The sequence below is a fragment of the Salvelinus sp. IW2-2015 genome, unplaced genomic scaffold (assembly GCF_002910315.2).
Source record: "Salvelinus sp. IW2-2015 unplaced genomic scaffold, ASM291031v2 Un_scaffold793, whole genome shotgun sequence".
Classification (NCBI taxonomy): Eukaryota; Metazoa; Chordata; class Actinopteri; order Salmoniformes; family Salmonidae; genus Salvelinus; species Salvelinus sp. IW2-2015.
Window position 1 is genome coordinate 296,366 of NW_019942616.1, and position 20,017 is coordinate 316,382.

The 20,017-nt window shown below is 46.6% G+C and overlaps 1 protein-coding gene across 1 annotated transcript in view; it reads left to right on the forward strand.

Annotated features, from left to right (window-relative positions):
- Positions 1-20,017, forward strand: part of LOC112068931 (atos homolog protein B) — a 52,983-nt gene that overhangs the window by 26,240 nt on the left and 6,726 nt on the right. The window contains exons 2-7 of the mRNA XM_070438342.1: positions 12,538-12,724; positions 12,972-13,187; positions 13,428-15,094; positions 15,685-15,782; positions 17,803-17,825; positions 18,721-18,770. Coding sequence (XP_070294443.1) covers positions 13,625-15,094; positions 15,685-15,782; positions 17,803-17,825; positions 18,721-18,770 — 1,641 coding nt within the window. The 5' untranslated portion in view covers positions 12,538-12,724; positions 12,972-13,187; positions 13,428-13,624. The remainder of the gene's footprint in view (positions 1-12,537; positions 12,725-12,971; positions 13,188-13,427; positions 15,095-15,684; positions 15,783-17,802; positions 17,826-18,720; positions 18,771-20,017) is intronic.

Genomic DNA, 20,017 nt, shown 5'->3' on the forward strand with positions numbered 1-20,017 from the left:
GCAAGGCGCTACCGAGGAGCAGTGCGTACGGCCCAGTACATCACCGGGACCAAGCTTCCTGCAATCCAGGACCTCTGTACAGGCGGTGTAAGAGGAGGCCCTAAAAATTGTCAAAGACTCAGCCACCCAAGACATAGACTGTTCTCTCTGCTACGCACGGCAGCGTACCGGAGCGCCAAGTCTAGGTCCAAGAGGCTTCTAAACAGCTTCTACCCCCAAGCCATAAGACTGCTGAACATCTAATCAAATGGCTACCCAGACTATTTGCATTGCAGTATTCGATGATTTATCCCCCCCCACCTCTTTACGCTGCTGCTACTCTCTGTTATTTACTTTGCATAGTCACTTTTTTAACTCTACCTACATGTACATATTACCTCAACTAACCGGTGCCCCGCACATTCGACTCTATGCGGTACCACCCTGTAATAGTCTCCACATTGACTCGGTACTGGTACCCCCTGTATATAGCCTCCCACTTGATCTCTATACCGGTACCGCCGCGTATATAGCCTCCACATTGACTCGTAACGGACCCTGTATATAGCCTCCACATTGACTCTGTACGGTACCCCTGTATATAGCCCGCTATTGTTATTTACTGCTGCCTTTATTATTGTTATCTTATCTCTTACTTTTTTTTTGTTGTATATTTTTAAACTGCGTTGTTGGTTAACGGTTTGTAAGTAAGCATTTCACTGTAAGGTCTACACCGGTTGTATTCGGCGCAAGTGAAAAATGATTTGATACACCACACACACACACACACACACAACACACACACACACACACACACACACACACACATGCCTTCTTTAAACCTTCCTAAACATGAACTAGCAGGCAGGTTACAGCTTCTGGTTTAGAGTAACTGATGATTGACACCGTTGTGGGAAAGCTAACTGGGTGTGTGTGTTAAAACTAACCATTTGTAAATAAACGCTGTCTGGTGCCTAAGAGAATGAAATGTCTCTGTGAGGGTGAGTGTCACAAGCTGATATCCCCATTTATGTTGTCTGTCTGTGTTGTTGTCAGGAAGCCTGGCACTCAGCAGCTCCAAAAATGGCCTCGAACAGAGGGAGAGAGACGGGGGAGGGAGGGAGGGGGAGGAAGAGAAGAGAGAGAGGGAGTTTGAGAAAGGAAGAGACCCCTATCAAACAGCATTCTCACAACTATCCATCTGAGCTGATGACTTAGTTAAGACCCCCTATATATATATATATAATACAGTACCAGTCAAGCGTTTGGACACACCTACTCAGTTTTTCTTTATTTTTACTATTTTCTGCATTGTAGACTAAGACTTCAAAACAGTGAAATAACACATATGGAATCATGTAATAGCCAAAAAAGTGTTAAACAAATCTAAATATATTTTATATTTGAGATTCTAAGCAAAGTAGCCACCCTTTGCCTTGATAACAGCTTTGCACACTCTTGGCATTCTCTCAACCAGCTTCATGAGGTAGTCACCTGGAATGCATTTCCTTTAACAGGTGTGCCTTGTTAATATGTGGAATTTCTTAACTTCTTAATGCATTTGAGCCAATCAGTTGTGTTGTGACAAGGTAGGGGTGGTATACAGAAGATAGCCCTATTTGGTAAGTTACCATATTATTGCAAGAACAGCTCACATAACCAAAGAGAAACGACAGTCCATCATTACTTTAAGACATGAAGGTCATGAAGGAAAATTTCAAGAATTTTGAAGGTTTCTTGAAGTGCAGTCGCAAAAACCATCAAGAGCTATGATGAAACTGGCTCTCATGAGGACCGCCACAGGAAAGGAAGACCCAGAGTTATCTCTGCTGTAGAGGATAAGTGCATTAGAGTTAACAGTCTCAGAAATTGCAGCAAAATAAATGCTTCACAGAGTTCAAGTAACAGACACATCTCAACATCAACTGTTCAGAGGAGACTGTGTGAATCAGGCCTTCATGGTCGAATTGCTGTAAAGAAACCACTACTAAAGGACACCAATAAGAAGAAGAGACTTGCTTGGGCCAAGGAACATGAGCGAGGGACATTAGACCGGTGGAGATCTGTCCTTTGTTCTGATGAGTCCAAATTTGAGATTTTTGGTTCCAACCCCCGTGTCTTTGTGAGACGCAGAGTAGGTGAACGGATGATCTCTGCATGTGTGGTTCCAACTGTGAAGCATGGAGGAGGAGGTGTGATGGTGCTTAGCTGGTGACATTGTCTGTGATTTATTCAGAATTCAAGGCACACTTAACTAGCATGGCTACCACAGCATTCTGCAGCGATATGCCATCCTATCTGGTTTGCGCTTAGTGGGACTATCATTTGTTTTTCAACAGTACAATGACCCAAAACACACCTCCAGGCTGTGTAAGGGTTATTTGACCAAGAAGGAGAGTGATTGAGTGCTGCATCAGATGACCTGGCCTCCACAATCACCCGACCTCAACATAATTGAGATGGTTTGGGATGAGTTGGACCGCAGAGTGAAGGAAAAGGAAAATCAGCCAACAAGTGCTCAGCATATGTGGGAACTCCTTCAAGACTGTTGGAAAAACATTCCAGGTGAAGCTGGCTGAGAGAATGCCAAGAGTGTGCAAAGCTGTCATCAAGGCAAAGYATGGCTACTTTGAAAAATCCCAATATAAAATACCCCACTGCCCTGGGATATTTTTTTAGACCAGAGGAAAGAGTGCCTCCTACTGGCCCTCCCAACACCACTTCCAGCAGCACCTGGACTCCCATCCAGGGACTGACCAGGACAAACCCTGCTTAGCTTCAGKAGCAAACCAGCAGTGGGATGCAGGGTMGTATGCTGCTGGCATTGGGATGCTGCTGGCATATGATAACATTGCCAAAGCAAGTGAAGAAGATAATAAACAAAAGTGAAATAAACATTAAAAATGAACAGTAAACATTACACTCACAGAAGTTCCAAAATAATAAAGACATTACAAATATCATATCATGTATATATACAGTGTTGTAACGATGTACAAATGGTTAAAGTACAAAAGGGAAAATAAATAAACACGAATATGGGTTGTATTTACAATGGTGTTTGTTCTTCACTGGTTGCCCTTTTCTTGTGGCAACAGGTCACAAATCTTGCTGCTGTGATGGCACACTGGTATTTCACTCAGTAGATATGGGAGTTTATCAAAATTGGATTTGTTTTCAAATTCTTTGTGGATCTGTGTAATCTGAGGGAAATATGTCTCGCTAATATGGTCATACATTTGGCAGGAGGTTAGGAAGTGCAGCTCAGTTTCCACCTCATTTTGTGGGCAGTGTGTCTCTGTGTGTGTGTGTCTCTCTCTCTCTCTTTTTTTCTCTCTCTATCTATCTCTTCCAGTTTTCTCTCACTCCCTCTGTTCATAGTCGGTCATTACATGACCTTCCTCTGTACACGATGACGTTCCACATATTCTAAATCCTGTGGATAATACACTAACCTAATCCATCACAGTTGATTGTGTGTGTGGTGTGTGTGTGTGTGTGTGGTGTGTGTGGTGTGTGTGTTGTGTGTGTGTGTGTGTGTGTGTGTGTGTGTGTGTGTGGTGTGTGTGGTGTGTGTGTGTGTGTGTGTGTGTGTGTGTGTGTGTGTGTGGTGTGTGTGTGTGTGTTTGTCTGCTGTCCTCATGCAGGAAGTAGGTTGGGTGTGTTGTGTTTTTAGCTGTGATAGATCCACCCTTGTAGAACTTTGTGAATGGTGTGTTCTTTGTAGGAAGTGACTAGGGCTTAATCTTTAAGTGTGACTCTTGATACACTAGAATAATTACAATACTATGTGCCTTCCAGAGTGAAAAAGGGTGGATTCAGGCCAGTGAATTATAAACCTCATGGGGTGTGCTTGTGATCACACATGATCAACTAATGCAAGATGATGGACCTATAGATTATAAACCTATAGATTATAAACCTATATATTCTGGACCTATATATCTGGACCTATAGATTCTGGACCCTATATATCTGGACCTATAGATTATAGACCTATAGATGTATAGACTATAAGATATAGACCTATAGATTATAGACCTATATATTCTGGACCTATATATTCTGGACCTATAGATTATAGACCTATAGATTATAGACCTATAGATTATAGATAATAGACCTATATTCTGGACCTATATATTCTGGACTATAATTAATAGAACCTATAGGATTATAGATATAGACCTATAGATTCGTGACCGTAATAGATTCTGGACCTATAGATTATAGACCTATAATTTCTGGACCTATAGATGTCTGGACCTATAGATTCTGGAACCTATAGATTATAGACCTATAGATTCTGGACCTATAGATACTGGACCATAGATTATAGACCTATAGATTATAGACCTATATATTTGGACGCTATAGATTATAGACCTATAAGAATTATAGGACGCTATAGATTATAGACCCTAATATATTGATAGAACCTATATATTCTGGAGCCTATAGATTATAGACCTATAGATTATAGACTATATAGATTATGGACTCTATAGATTTCTGACCTATAGATTCAGACCTATAGATTATAGACCTTATAGATTATGAGCCGATAGATTATGGACCTAAGATTCTAGACCCATAGATTACTGAGACCTATAGATTATGGACCTAGATTCTAGACTGCCTATAGATTCTAGACTATAATTAGACCTATAGATTATGGACCTATAGATTATGGATGCCATAGAATTATGGACCTAATAGATTATCGGGACTCTATAGATAGATTACTAGACAAATAGATTCTGACCTATAAAATTATAGCCTAATTAGATTATAAGACCTATAGGATTAATGGACCTATAGATTATGGACCTATAGATTACTAGACCTATAGATTCTAGACGCTATAGATTATGGACCTATAGATTATGGCCATAGATTCTAGACCTATAGATTATGGACCTATAGATTATGGACCTATAGATCTATGGACCTATAGATTATGGACCATAGATTATGGACCTATAGATTATGGACCTATAGAAATTCTAGACTATAGATTTGGACCTAGATTAGGACCTATAGATTTCTAGACTATAGATTATGGACCTATAGATTATGGGACCTATAGTGATTATGGACCTATAGATTATGGACCTATAGATTATGGACCTATAGAGACAATACACATTCAACTGTAGTTGTGCCAATGAGAATATGTGCACTGGATTAAGCCTTTAATGTTTAGGTCTGTCACGAGAGATTCTCTAACAAGAGATTGCATCAAGAACATTCCGTGAACATCACCATGGTTACGCAACCTGAGAGTGTGACGTTTGTTGCTTCCCAGATGGCACCCTATTCCCTATATAGTGCACTACTATAGACCAGAGCCCTATTCCCTATATAGTGCACTACTTTTGACCAGGCCCCATAGCCATTAGTTAGCCTAGAAAGATTATTTACAGAGGCAGTATCTTAATTTGATCACCCTGTTGCAGAAAAAGGATTCTGACGTTTGTAATTTCCACTTTGAAATTTCAGGCTTGATTTTCCCATACAAAACATGTATCAACCCCTACAAATATGCCCATTAATTATATTCCACATAATAATTCACATTTCCTGTTGCTGCAGGATGATTTTCCTGCTGTAGCAAACTGGCTCAAATTAAGATCCTACATCTGTATGAACGAGGGCCAAACGCTCAAGTATATCGGCCCTCACCTTTGACCTCTTGACCCCTAACCACCCAACAGGTAAATGGCAGGTTGCTTCTGGGACAGAAGTGTGGGAGTGGGTGGGTGTGGGTAACACAAGTTTGGTGGCTCCTTAATGGTGGAGGATGGGCTGGTGGTAATGACTGGAGCGGAATATTTGGAATGGTATCAAGTACATCAAACCCAAGGTTTCCATTCGTTCCGTCCAGCCATTATTATAAGGCCTCAGCAGCTTACTGTGTTGTGGGTGTGGGTCAGGGTTGTCAGGATGCCCGACAACTTACTGTCTGGGACTGTGTAAGAGGTTGTTAGTGTGAATGTTCACATTGTGGTGTTTGTGTTTAAAGCAATGTGTTCATGTAGACTACTTGTGATAGCCAGCCATTACGCCGAGAATTTGGTTTGTGACGGCTCATCAAATACAGACCAAATCTATAGACTTTAAAAATGGACAGTCTCTCTCTCTCTCTCTCTCTCTCTCTCTCTCTCTCTCTCTCTCTCTCTCTCTCTCTCTCTGTCTGTCTCTGTCTCTGTCTCTGTCTCTGTCTCTGTCCTCTCTCTGTCTCTCTCTGTTCTCTCTCTGACTCTCTCTGTCTCTCTCTGTCTCTCTCTCTCTCTCTCTCTCCTGGTCTCCGTCTCTCTCTCTCCTCTCTCTCTGTCTCTGTCTCTGTCTCTCTTCTCTCTCCCTCTCATAGTCCTTTCCGTCTCCACTGTGTTTGTTAAGCTACTACAGTATTATCCGTTCTATTTATTTTCTCCTGGGCTGCGTCCCAAAATAGGGTTCTGAAGACACCCAGTCTGGGTCTCTATTCAAGGCCTGTTCTGTAGAGTGAAGGTTACTTGACACTCAGAAAAAAATAAGATGGTTGAAAATAAGCATAAGTGATGCTGTACTGCAGGGGTCCCCAGCCGGGGGACGATTTATTTTATTTTCTTGAGGGGGTGGTCGGGGGCCCCGGAACGTAATTAGAAACAGGTCCTTGCTAACATAGCAGGTCCTTTCTAACCTCCAAACCTGGGAGGGGAACAGACATAGGGTTACGTCCCAAGTGGTTCCCTATTTTCTATGGGCCGTGTGGTCAAAAGTAGTGCACTACAGAGAATAGGGGGCCATTTTTTTATTTCTTTATTGAACCTTTATTTTAACTAGGCAAATCAGTTAAAAACAATGTATTATTAACAGCCAAACACCCCTCTAACCTGTACGACGCTGGGCCAATTGTGTGATGCCCTATGGGACTCCCGATCACGGCCGGTTGTGATACAGTCCAGGATCGAACCCGGGTCTGTAGTGAAGCCTCTAGCATTGGGATGCAGTGCCTTAGACCGCTGCGCCACTCGGTAGCCAATTAGCTGACTGTCCTGGCGGGGGGGGGGGGGTATGCTCTGTCGTAGTTCTCTATGACACTGACAGCATGTATATAGACGATGCTTGTAGCTTATATTTAGTGGGTATTTTGTGTTTTTAAATACAAGCCGCAATCACATGTGAGTAGAGGAGAGACTTCGATTCAATGGGGTAAGGTGCAGAAATGGAAACCGAGTCCAGGACAGATTTCACAGGACTCGCATGTAAACGACTGACAGAAAAAAACAGTATACAGTTGGTTGTTTATAACTGTAGGTCCTACCTTCAGAGGGCTCTCGGGGGTAATGGTGTGTGACTTCTGGGAGAACATATGTCACTAGAGAGTCATTACGGAGGATTGGTTCTCTCTGCCTTGGCTGTCTCTGCCTCAGGAGGTGTGTGTGCGTGCGTGCGTGTTAGTGTTCATGTTCCTAATATTGAGTTGCAAACCCCCTTTCCCTCAGAATAGGCACAATTCGTCGAGGCTTGGACTCTACAAGGTTTTGAAAGCTTTCCACAGGGATGCTGGACCATGTTGACTCCAATGCTTCCCGCAGTTGTGTCAAGTTGGCTGGATGTCCTTTGGGTGGTGGACTATTCTTGATAAACATGGGAAACTGTTAAGCGTGAAAAACCAAAGCAGTTTTGCGGTTCATGCCAAGTCGAATCGCACCGCACCTTCTCCGCTATGTAATATGGTTTCAGAGCTGGTCATGGGTGCACCTCAGCCACGCTCAAGGTCCTAAACGATATCTTAACCGCCATCGATAAGAAACAATACTGTGCAGCCGTATTCATTGACCTGGCCAAGGCTTTCGACTCTGTCAATCACCACGTCCTCATRGGCAGACTCAATAGCCTTGGTTTCTCAAATGATTGCCTCGCCTGGTTCACCAACTACTTCTCTGATCGAGTTCAGTGTGTCAAATCGGAGGGTCTGTTGTCCGGGCCTCTGGCAGTCTCTATGGGGGTGCCACAGGGTTCAATTCTTGGGCCAAAACTCTCTTCTCTGTATACATCAATGATGTCGCTCTTGCTGCTGGTGAGTCTCTGATCCACCTCTACGCAGATGACACCATTCTGTATACTTCTGGCCTTCTTTGGACACTGTGTTAAACACCTCCAGACGAGCTTCAATGCCATACAACTCTCCTTCCGTGGCCTCCAACTGCTCTTAAATACAAGTAAAACTAATGTATGCTCTTCAACCGATCGCTGCCTGCACCTGCTCGCCGTCCAGCATCACTACTCTGACGTGGGTTCTGACTCAGAAATTGTGACAACTACAAATACCTAGGTGTCTGGTTAGACTGTAAACTCTCCTTCCAGACTCACATCAAACATCCCAATCAAAGTTAAATCTAGAATTGGCTTCCTATTTCGCAACAAGCATCCTTCACTCATGCTGCCAACATACCCTCGTAACCTGACCTATCCTACCGATCCTCCGACTTCTGCGATGTCATTTACAAAATAGCCTCCAAATACCCTACTCAATAATTGGATGATCTATCACAGTGCATCCGTTTTGTCACCAAAACCATATACTACCACCACTGCGACCTGCAAGCTCTCGTTGGCTGGCCCTCGCTTCATACTCGTCGCCAAACCACTGGCTCCAGGTCATCTACAAGACCCTGCTAGGTAAGTCCCCCCTTATCTCAGCTCGCTGGTCACCATAGCAGCACCCACCTGTAGCACGCGCTCCAGCAGGTATATCTCTCTGGTCACCGCCAATTCCTTCTTTGGCCGCCTCTCCTTCCAGTTCTCTGCTGCCAATGACTGGAACGAACTACAAAAATCTCTGAAACTGGAACACTTATCTCCTCACTAGCGTTAAGCACCAGCTGTCAGAGCAGCTCACAAGATTACTACACCTGTACATAGCCCATCTATAATTTAGCCCAAACAACTACCTCTTCCTACTGTATTTATTAATTTATTTATTTTGCTCCTTTTGCACCCCATTATTTCTATTTCTACCATTCCAGTGTTTTACTTGCTATATTGTATTTACCCGCCATCATGGCCTTTTTTTAACTTTACCTCCCTTATCTCACTCATTTGCTCACATTGTATATAGACTTATTTTTCTACTGTATTATTGACTGTATGTGTTTTTTACTCCATTGTGTAACTCTGTGTTTTGTATGTGTCGAACTGCTTTGCTTTATCTTGGCCAGGTCGCAATTGTAAATGAGAACTTGTTTCATTGCCTACAGTTAAATAAAGTGAAATAAAAATAAAAAATGACACTCTCAAACCGGTGCGCCTGGCACCTACTACCATACCCTGTTCAAAAGCACTTCAATCTTTTGACTTGCTCATTTACCCTCTGAATGGCACACATACACAATCCATGTCTCAATTGTCTCAAGGCTTAAAACTCCTTATTTAACCTGTCTCCTCCCCTTCATCTACACTGATTGAAGAGGATTTAACAAGTGACATCAATTTGGGATCATAGCTTTCACCTGGTCTCACCTGGTCACTCTGTCAAGGAAATAGCGGGTGTTCTTAATGTTTCGTACACTCAGTGTGTGTGTGTGTATGTTACTACGTGTGTGAGTGTATATGTGTGTGTTTGTCTCTCAGAAACATCCTGTCCTGTAATGACAGCAGGCAGAGCAGGGCCCTGATGTCAATCTCTCTCTCAGTCAATCTCTCTCTCTCTCTCTCTCTCTCTCTCTCTCTCTCTCTCTCTCTCTCTGTCATGTTCTATTTATACTGTCTTGTCATGGTCCGCTCTTCAGCTGGAATCCTCCCGTCAGGTTGCATGATGCCTTGCTTGTGTTCCTTTATTCCATTTATTACTGGGGGGGGATCATCGGTTGCTCATGGCAACGTTACTGGAGTTGAAGCTGATCTGCTGGTCATTTCATCACTGTTAAACTGGAGGCAGTGGGATTTTGGGAGATGAGGGGTGTGAATTACTATGATAGAAACTAGAAAGGGTAATTTTTGGGGGATGAAAAATTGTGTGATTGCTTCCTTTGGCCCTGAGCTCTCTGGAGCAGGTTTTCATCAAGGATCTTTCTGTACTTTTCTCCATTCATCTTTCCCTCGATCTTGACTAGTCTCCCAGTTCCTGAAAAARATCCCCACAGCATGATGCTGCCACCACCATGCTTCACCGTAGGGATGGTGCCAGGTTTCCTCCAGACGTGACGCTTGGCATTCAGGACAAAGAGTTCAATGTTGGTTTCATCAGACCAGAGAATCTTATTTCTCATGGTCTGAGAGTCTTTAGGTGCCTTTTGGCAAACTCCAAGCTAGCTGTCATGTGCCTTTTACTGAGGAGTGGCTTCCGTCTGGCCACTCTACCATAAAGGCCTGATTGGTGGAGTGCTGCAGAAATGGTTGTCCTTCTGGAAGGTTCTCCAATCTCCACAGAGGGACTCTAGAGCTCTGTCAGAGTGACCATCAGGTTCTTGGTCACCTCCCTGACCAAGGCCCTTCTCCCCCAATTGCTCAGTGTGGCCCGGGCAGCCAGCTCTAGGAAGAGTCTTGGTGGTTCCAGTRTTCTTCCCTTTAAGAATGATGGAGGCCACCGTGTTCTTGGTGACCTTCATGTGTTGGTAACCTTCCCTAGATCTGTGCCTCAACACAGTCTGGTCTCGTAGCGCTACAGACAATTCCATTGACATCATGCCTTGGTTTTTGCTCTGACATGCACTGTCTTTCCAAATAATGTCCAATCAATTTAATTTACCACAGGTGGACTCCAATCAAGGAGCTCAATTTCGAGGCTCTTAGCAAAGGGTCTGAATACTTATGGAAATAAGGTATTTCTGTTTAGTTTTTTTTATACATTTGCAAAACATTGCAAACTGTAGATGGGGATTATTTWATTTTTGTGACTTTTTACCCCTTTTTCTCCCCAATTGGTTGTTCCAGTCTCGGGAAAGAAGAAGGTCGAGAGACATGCGTCCTCTGAAACACGACCCTGCCAAGTCGCACTGCTTCTTAACCCGGAAACCAGCCACACCAATGTGTTGGAGGAAACACTGTACAACTGGCGACCGATGTCAGTGTGCACTGCGCCCAGCCCGCCACAAGGAGTCACTAGAGCACGATGAGACAAGGATATCCCGCCGTGCCAAACCCCTCCCCTAACCCGGACGACGCTGGGCCAAACCCTCCCCTAACCCGGACGACGCTGGGCCAAAAACCTCCCCTAACCGGACGACGCTGGGCCAAACCCCCCCCTAAACCCGGACAGACGCTGGGCGCAAACCCTCCCCTAACCAGGACGACGCTGTCCAAACCCTCCCCTAACCTCGGACGACGCTGGGCCAAACCCCCCTAACCCGGCGACGTGCTGGGGCCAAACCCTCCCCTAACCAGACGACGCTGGGCCCAAACCCTCCCCTAACCCGGACGACGCTGGGCCAAAACCCTCCAACCAACCGGACGACGCTGGCCAAAACCCCCCTAACCCGGACGACGCTGGGGCCAAACCCTCCCCTAAACCCGGACGACGCTGGGCCAAATGTGCACCACCTGATGGTCTCCCGGTCGCGGCCGGCTACAACACAGGCTGGGATCGAACCCAGGTCTGTAGTTGACGCCTCAAGCACTGCGATGCAGTTTCAGACCGCTGTGCCACTCGAAAGGCCCGTGTAGAACGGGATTGTTGATTGGTTACATACATTGTACAACACAGCTGTTTTTCAAGCATGTGTTGATTTCTGTTGTAATAACAAAATCAACTAAGAAGTTGGCTTTTTTCAATGGGTGGGCAATTGGGTACGACCGATATTGTTTTCCCACAAAGTGGGCTTGGTCTAAGGGAATTCCTTCTTATGAAGTGAATATGGACTAGGAGTATTGGTCCATTTAGAATGCACAACAGGCCATTTGCCGGCATTAGTTTGGAATCCTGCCAAAGTGTTCTCATTTGTGTGACATTTGGGCGCCCATGTTGACTTTCTGAGAATGTTTTCTTGGAACAGCATCTTTACCCTCTCACTCTCTCTCTCATCGTCTCTGCTCTCTCTGTTCTCTCTGTTCTCTCTGTCTTCTCTTCTTCTCTCTTCTCTCTTCTCTCTTGTCCTCTTTATCTCTTCTATCTCTCTCTCTTCAACTCTCTCTTTCTCTTTTCTCTCTCTCCATTTTCTCTTCTCTTCTCTCTCATTATTCTCTCTGCTTTTACTCATCATATCTCTCTCTCTCTTTCTCTTCTCTCTCCTCCTCTTTCCTCAATCTGAGCTCAAATTCTTTTCTTCTCTTATTCTTCTCTCTAATGTCCTCTCTCTCTTTCTCTCTCTCTCTTTCTCTCTTTCTCTTTCTCTCTCTCTTTCTCTCTCTCTCTCTTTCTTTCTCTCTCTCTCTCTTTCTTTCTATCTCACCCCCACGTACCCTGTCCCAAGATCTGGTCCCCCCACAAAGTCTAGATGGGTCAAGGTTCAGTCAGCTGTGCCTTATTGTTCCGTATTGGGTCAAATAGGAGCAAAAGTGGTAATATAAGTAAACTTGTGTCTGTTGTCATTGAATTATTGATTAAGTTGAGGTAAATCTCTGTCTCTCCAGGGTTTCTCTGTGGAATGCCCGTGTCATGATGCCATCGCTGAGTCTCACCCTGCGTCCAGGTGACCAGGGAGGGCGTGTCGAGTCGTCAGCCAATCACAGCAGGTGCTTTAGGAGAGTCAGTTCCTGTTTATGTTCATCAGTACTTCCTATCAGAACCCTCCCGCCTCACTGACGTCCTGCCCCCTCGGTAAGTAGGCCACTCAATCAATCAATCAATCAATCAAAGTAGGCTACTCTCAGCCAGCACTTCTTTGTCAAGATTCTAACACAATCCTTATACATTCTTACTCACTCCTGTCCTCATAGCTCATAATAACCAATAGTAAGTCTGTTATAACATCAGTATGCCTATGTGTTGATGGTCACTTTCTATCCATAGCCTCACCACCTCACCAATACATATTTTCTTTCTCTCTCTCTCTCTCTCTCTCCAGGTGGTAGGTAGGTAGTTCCTGTATCCATCTCTTCCATCACTTCCTCTTCCTCCTGAAGCTGTCTGGCTGTGTGAGGATGTGGTGCTAGCTGGCACTGTTCGTAACTATGGTGATAGTCAGGTAACCGTGGTAGGAGGAGTCTGTGGGCACAGCTTCCTGATGTTGTGCCAGGTGCTGACGGGACAGGAGGGCACCATCGAACGGACGTGCACAGAGGTGAGGCGTTACTATGTACTGTGGGGCAAACCCCAACTAGTCGCATGAGTGAAACTAGCATTGTCATCATGTTAATCATGAATTGATATCTATTGAGAGATTTTAGAGAAAAGTTGAGTAATTAGCTTTTTCATTCTGGGGCAAACAGTTGTGTGTTGAGTTTCTACGTCTGTTTGTTATTGTTTGCTAGTCAATAAGTGTGTCTAATATGTTTATTATTACACCTTTGCTTCTCCTCAGGTGCTGTGCYACTCTGCTTCCTAGTTTACACTGATGACATCACAACAGGAAGTATAGGACCTATCTTACTGTAGAACGTCAATCTCCGCCTCCTTGCACTTTCTAGAACTTCCTGTTGCTGCTACTTGACTTCCTGTTGCACAAAGTCTCTCAGACACTTTAAGGCTCTGACCTCTGACCTCAGAACCCAAGCAGCCATGAGGCACATTCACGTAGAACTGACACGCGGCAGCAAGGAGGAGCTGGCTCCTGTGGAGCTTCCATCRCAGGATGGGGACGTGCCTCCTCCCGCGGCCCCCTCACAGGTCCCCGACCTTGAGGTGATGCGACCAGGGGTGGTGGTTCCCAAGCCCTTTGGTCAGGAGCAGCTGCGTCTCCAGAAGGTCTACCAGCTCTCCATCTTCTCCCAGCTGGGGGGGTTCTCAGCCTCCGAGCTCCCCAGAACCAGTGAGGCCCAGCCGGGGCAGTTCCAGCCGGGTCAGGTCCAGCGGACTGACAGGGTGGGGGTCAAGAGGGGACAGGGTGGGGGTCAAGAGGAGTCCCATCTAACCCACAAATGGCCCCACCTGGCTGGGGACGTAGACAGGGAAAGGGATGGAGGGGTGCTGTCAGGGTCAGGACCTGGGGTAGGGGTGGATATCGGAATGGGGGTTGGAATGGGGTTAGGGATGGGGTTAGGGGTAGGGCAGGGGCCTGTATCCTCCTGCATCATGGTGGATCACAGAGACTCAGATGGGGGCCTGTCGCCTAGATCCCCCCCACCTGCCCCCCTCTCTCCGGGCCACACCCCCGCCAGACGCCCTGCCCAGCACAATCACGACAGGCCCGTCCCGGACCTATGGGCCCCGCTTTCGCCCAAACCATCCCCCATGGTCGAGCCACACAGCCCCCCTGGCTCCCACAGCCCCTTACCCAGCACAGAGCCTCGTCCTGGGGGCGACGCGCCAGCCTGCTCCTTGGGCAATCCTGGAGGGTCTGGGGAGGGCTGCAGTAGTGGCTCCTCATTGGGACAGCATCAGCCCAACTGCTGCACTGACGGCCCCCGTGGGGCCCTTGGGGCATTCGACACCCTTAGTCCTCCTGGAGGACCTCCAGGCTCCCTCTCCCACCGCTTCCCTCCCACCACAGACCCCCAGGAGCCAGGGGAGGGTAGGGAGTGGGGGGCCAAGCTGGAGTCCTCACCGCCCCATCCCAGTGCCACCGCCTTCAACTCCACCAACGGCCTGAGCTCCGTGGAGAAGACCCCCAGCACCAGTGGCCTGAGCTCCGGGGAGAAGACCCCCAGCACCAGTGGCCTGAGCTCCGGGGAGAAGACCCCCAGCACCAGTGGCCTGAGCTCCGGGGAGAAGACCCCCAGCACCAGCGGCCTGAGCTCCGGGGAGAAGAACCCCAGCACCAGTGGCCTGAGCTCCGTGGAGAAGACCCCCAGCACCAGCAGCCTCCGTGGGATCTCTTCGGGTCCCTGCCCGGCCAAGAAGAAACTGCTATCATCCAGCGACACGGGAGAGTCGTGTTCGGAGGACGAGGGCCCCTCCACCTCTAAGAGGAGCCGTCTGGCCCTGCTGGCCCCGGGGTTAGGGCTGGRCTCCTGCAGGGGCACCGATGCCAAGGCTGCCCCCTTCTGGAATCATCTGCTGCCCAACGCACAGGGCCCGGACCACACCAAGGTGAGGAGCACAGACTAGCACAAGCAGGCACATATAAACACCAGAGGAGGCTGGTGGGAGGAGCTATAGGGGCACAGACTAGCACAAGCAGGCACATATAAACACCAGAGGAGGCTGGTGGGAGGAGCTATAGGAGCACAGACTAGCACAAGCAGGCACATATAAACACCAGAGGAGGCTGGTGGGAGGAGCTATAGGGGCACAGGCTCATTGGCTGTTATGGAATCAATCGAACGGGATCGAACCACATGCTTGACTCTGTTCCATTTATTCTATCCAGCCAATACAATGAGACAGTTTTCCTATAGCTCCTCCCACCAGCCTCCTCTGACACAGGCACGTAATATACACACACAAAGGCACACACACACACACACGAGAGTTGAATGGTTGGAACCCGGTTACCGAGATTTACTGGGATTTACTGGCCAAAACCACTCCCTTTTCCCGGGATAAATAACTGAGAGAAACCAGTAAATTATAATACATTATTTATAAACAAGATGGCGTAAAATGGAACTGTTAAATTATATGCGATGTCTAAATCTGGCTTCTCTACGGCCTCTGCATGATGYATCKTCAACGCTCAGGGTGGGGACAGATTCGTGGCCAAACCCGCTGGCTCCAGGTCATCTATAAGTCTTTGCCAGGTTAAGCCCCGCCTTATCTCAGCTCACTGGTCACTATAGCAACACCCACCCGTAGCACACGCTCCAGCAGGTATATTTCACTGGTCACCCCCAAAGCCAACTCCTCCTTTGGCCGCCTTTCCTTCCAGTTCTCTGGAAAAATCACTGAAGCTGGAGACTTATATCTCCCTCACTAACTTTAAGCATCAGCTGTTTAAGCATCACTGATCACTGCACCTGTACACAGCCCATCTGTAAATAGCCCACCCAACTACCTCATCCCCATATTGTTATTTATTTTTCCTCTTTTGCACCCAAGTATCACTACTTGCACATCATCATCGCAACATCTATCACTCCAGTGTTAATACTAAATTGTCATTATTTTGCCACTATGGCCTATTTATTGCCTTACCTCCCTAATCTTACTACATTTGCACACACTGTATATAGATTTTTATATTGTGTTATTGACTGTACGTTTGTTTATGTGTAACTCTGTGTTGTTTTTGTCGCACTGCTTTGCTTTATCTTGGCACGGTCGCAGTTGTAAATGAGAACTTGTTCTCAACTGGGCTACCTGGTTAAATAAAGGTGAAATAAAATTAAAATTAAAATTAAATGTCATTAATATAGGGCTCGACTCATCAGGCTAGATCTAAGCTCTAATCAAATCCAGACATATTTATAATGCTTTTGAATGACACTTCCGGTTTTGGAGGGAAAAACCGGGTTACCCGGGAGAAAAGTGATTTATTCTCGGGATGGAACATTTGTAAAATACCAGGAAAATGTTCAACCCGAGCGCGCACACACACACACACACACAGCTTTCAGGCTTGTCATTGTCTGACATTTAATAAGAGGATGAACAGACAGCGGGTTAGAGGGAAAGAGGGYGAGAGCTGTTCCAGTAAAACAGACAGGGGGGGTGGTGAGAATGAAAGACTGAGTTAGATGGCCCAAGAGAATGAAACATGATGAGAGTGAAAGAGGAAAAGAAAGAGGAAAGGGAGAGAAGAAGAGAGAGGAAGAGAGCGATGGATTCCCAGGCTGGTCATTATGAACACACCACGTATGGTGCTGGAACCAGCCGAGTGGCTCCAGAATCAAGTCTATTGAGGTGGCCTCCATTGTTCTCCCTACACTACATGATCTGCCTGCCTGTGTCGCTGTCGCCCCAATACAACCCCCCCCCCACCTCCCTACAAAACCACACAGGTCTTTCTGGCTCCCCCGTTTAGATACCGAACCACTGGCTTCCAGAAACACTTTTCCTATTTTAGTGCACTACTTTTGAATAGGGCACTTTTGACCGTGGTGCTCTGGTCAAAATTGGTGCACTACATAGGGAATAGGGTGCCATTTGGGACACAGGCTAGGTAGATGATGGGGGGGGTGTTGCCGTGTGAGTGACAAAGGGGGGAGAGACTAGAGGGAGAGATACAGGGAGGTGAAAGGGGAAGTGAAAAGTGAAGGAGAGAGGTAGGTAGGGAGTATAACATGGAGAGAGAGACAGAGAGAGAGACACATGTCCACAGTGAGGATAGACAGAGAGCGAGAGGTAGGTAGGTAGTGAGTATAACATGTCCACAGTGAGTGTGAGGATAGACCAGGCTGACATAGCCCCAGTGGAGGGGACAGCTACAGTAGAGAGGACCTGGCTTGAGAGGACCTGGCTTGAGAGGACCTGGCTAGAGAGGAACTAGCTAGAGAGGACCTGGCTAGAGAGGACCTGGCTAGAGAGGACTGCTAAGAGAAACTAGCTAGAAGGACCTGGCTCAAAGAGACCTGGTTGGAGGACCTGCTAGAGAGACGGCTCTGAGAGACCCTGTAGAGACCTGGCTAGAGAGGACCTGGCTAGAGAGGAGCTAGTTAGAGAGGAGCTAGTTAGAAAGGGGGTAGCTAGAGAGGACCTAGTTAGAGAGGGAATAGCTAGTCAATTGTTAGGTAGTGAGATGCTAGCTACAGAGGGGTTAGCCTGGGAAGAGTTAGCGCCAAAGGATGTGGGCAGCCAGGACTGGGTAACCCTTAGTACGAGCGGTAGTTTGGACATGGGGAATGTGTTTGTGTCTGAAGCAGCATCCTGGACTCTCTGCCCGGTAAGTAGTGACTACGTACAGACATTCACACACACAGCGTACACACATATTGATACACAGGCAGGTATGTACCTTCATTACTCAACTGCATTCGTTATTGTGTTTATTGCATGTGTAATGCACTATGAACTATGTATGTATTTGTGTGGAAATGGAAATATATATTCCTCTTCTGGCTGTGCCGGGTAGAGATTATAAGAGTACACGGCCATTTAAGGCCAGATTGTTCTTCAAGATGTTCCAATGTTCATAGATGACCAGCAGGGTCAAATAATAATAATCACAGTGGTTGTAGAGGGTGCAACAGGTCAGTACCTCAGGAGTAAATGTCAGTTGGCTTTTCATAGCCGAGCATTCAGAGGTCGAGACAGCAGGTGCGGTAGAGAGAGGAAGAGAGAGGATCGAAACAGGAGGTCCGGTACAAGGTAGCACGTCCGGTGAACAGGTCCGGGTTCCCTAGCCGCAGGCAGCTCAGGTCCTCCGGGAGGGGAGGGAGAGAGAATTAGAGGGAGCATACATAAATGCACACAGGACACCAGATAAGACAGGAGAATTACACCAGATATAACAGACTGACCCTCGCCCCCCGGCACATAGACGATTGCAGCATAGCTACTGGAGACTGAGACAGGGGTGGGACAGGGGACACTGTGGCTGCGTCTGACGATACCCCCGGACAGGGCCAACCAGGCAGGATATAACCCCACCCACTTTGCCAAGGCACAGCCCGGACACCACTAGAGGGATATCAACAGACCACCAACTTACTACCCTGAGACAAGGCTGAGTATAGCCCACGAAGATCTCCTCCACCGCACTTGCCCGAGGGGGAGCAAAACCGGACAGGAAGATCATGTCAGTGACTCAACCCACTCAAGTGACGCACCCCTCCTAGGGACGGCATGGAAGAACACCAGTAAGCCAGTGACTCAGCCCCGTAATAGGGTCAGATGCAGAGAAGCCCAGTAGAGAAAGGGGAGCCGGCCAGGCAGAGACAGCAAGGGCGGTTCGTCGCTCCAGTGCCTTGCCGTTCACCTTCGCACCCCTGGGCCAGACTACACTCAATCATAGGACCCACTGAAGAGATGAGTCTTCAGTAAAGACTTAAAGGTCGAGACCGAGTCTACGTCTCTCACATGGTTAGGCAGACCATTCAATAAAAATTGAGCTCTATAGGAGAAAGCCCTGCCTCCAGCTGTTTACTTAGAAATTCTAGAGACAATAAGGAGGCCTGCGTCTTGTGACCGTAGCGTACGTGTAGGTAAGTACGGCAGGACAAAATCAGAGAGATAGGTAGGAGCAAGTCCTGTAATTCTTTGTAGCTTAGCAGTAAAACCTTGAAATCAGCCCTTGACTTAACAGGAAACCAGTGTAGGGAGGCTAGCACTGGAGTAATATGATCACATTTTATGGTTCTAGTCAGGATTCTAGCAGCCGTGTTTAGCACTAACTGAAGTTTATTAAGTTCTTTATCCAGGTAGCCGGAAAGTAGAGCATTGCAGTAGTCTAATCTAGAAATAACGAAAGCATGGATTAGCTTTTCTGCATAATTTTTGGACAAAAACTTACTGATTTACAATGTTACGAAGATGGGAAAAAAGCTGTCCTTGAAATATTCTTGATATGTTCGTCAAAAGAGAGATCAGGGTCCAGAGTAACGCCGAGGTACTTCAGGGTTTCTAATCTCTCCAAAAGAATGTGGTGATCGATGGTATCAAAAGCAGCACTAAGGTCTAGGAGCTCGAGGACAGATGCAGAGCCTCGGTCTGCATCTTTAAAAGGTCATTTAAAAGGTCATTTACCACCTTCACGAGTGCAGTCTCAGTGCTATGATGCGGTCTAAAACCAGACTGAAGCGTTTCGTATACATTATATGTCTTCAGGAAGGCAGTGAGTTGCTGCGCTACAGCTTTTTCTAAAATGTTTGATGGGAATGGGAGGTTCGATATAGGCCGAATTTACATTTTCCGGGTCAAGGTTTGGCTTTTTCAAGGGAGGCTTTATTACTGCCACTTTTAGTGAGTTTGGTACACATCTGTTTGGTAGATCATGATTATCATGACAGTTTGAGCATGACAGTAATATCAATGTTTTTAATCGGAGCTGGATTGTGCTAATCCATGTATTCTCCTTCCTGTTTTCTTTATTTTTCTCTCTCTCTTCCTTTCTTTCTTGCATTCTGTCCATCTGTC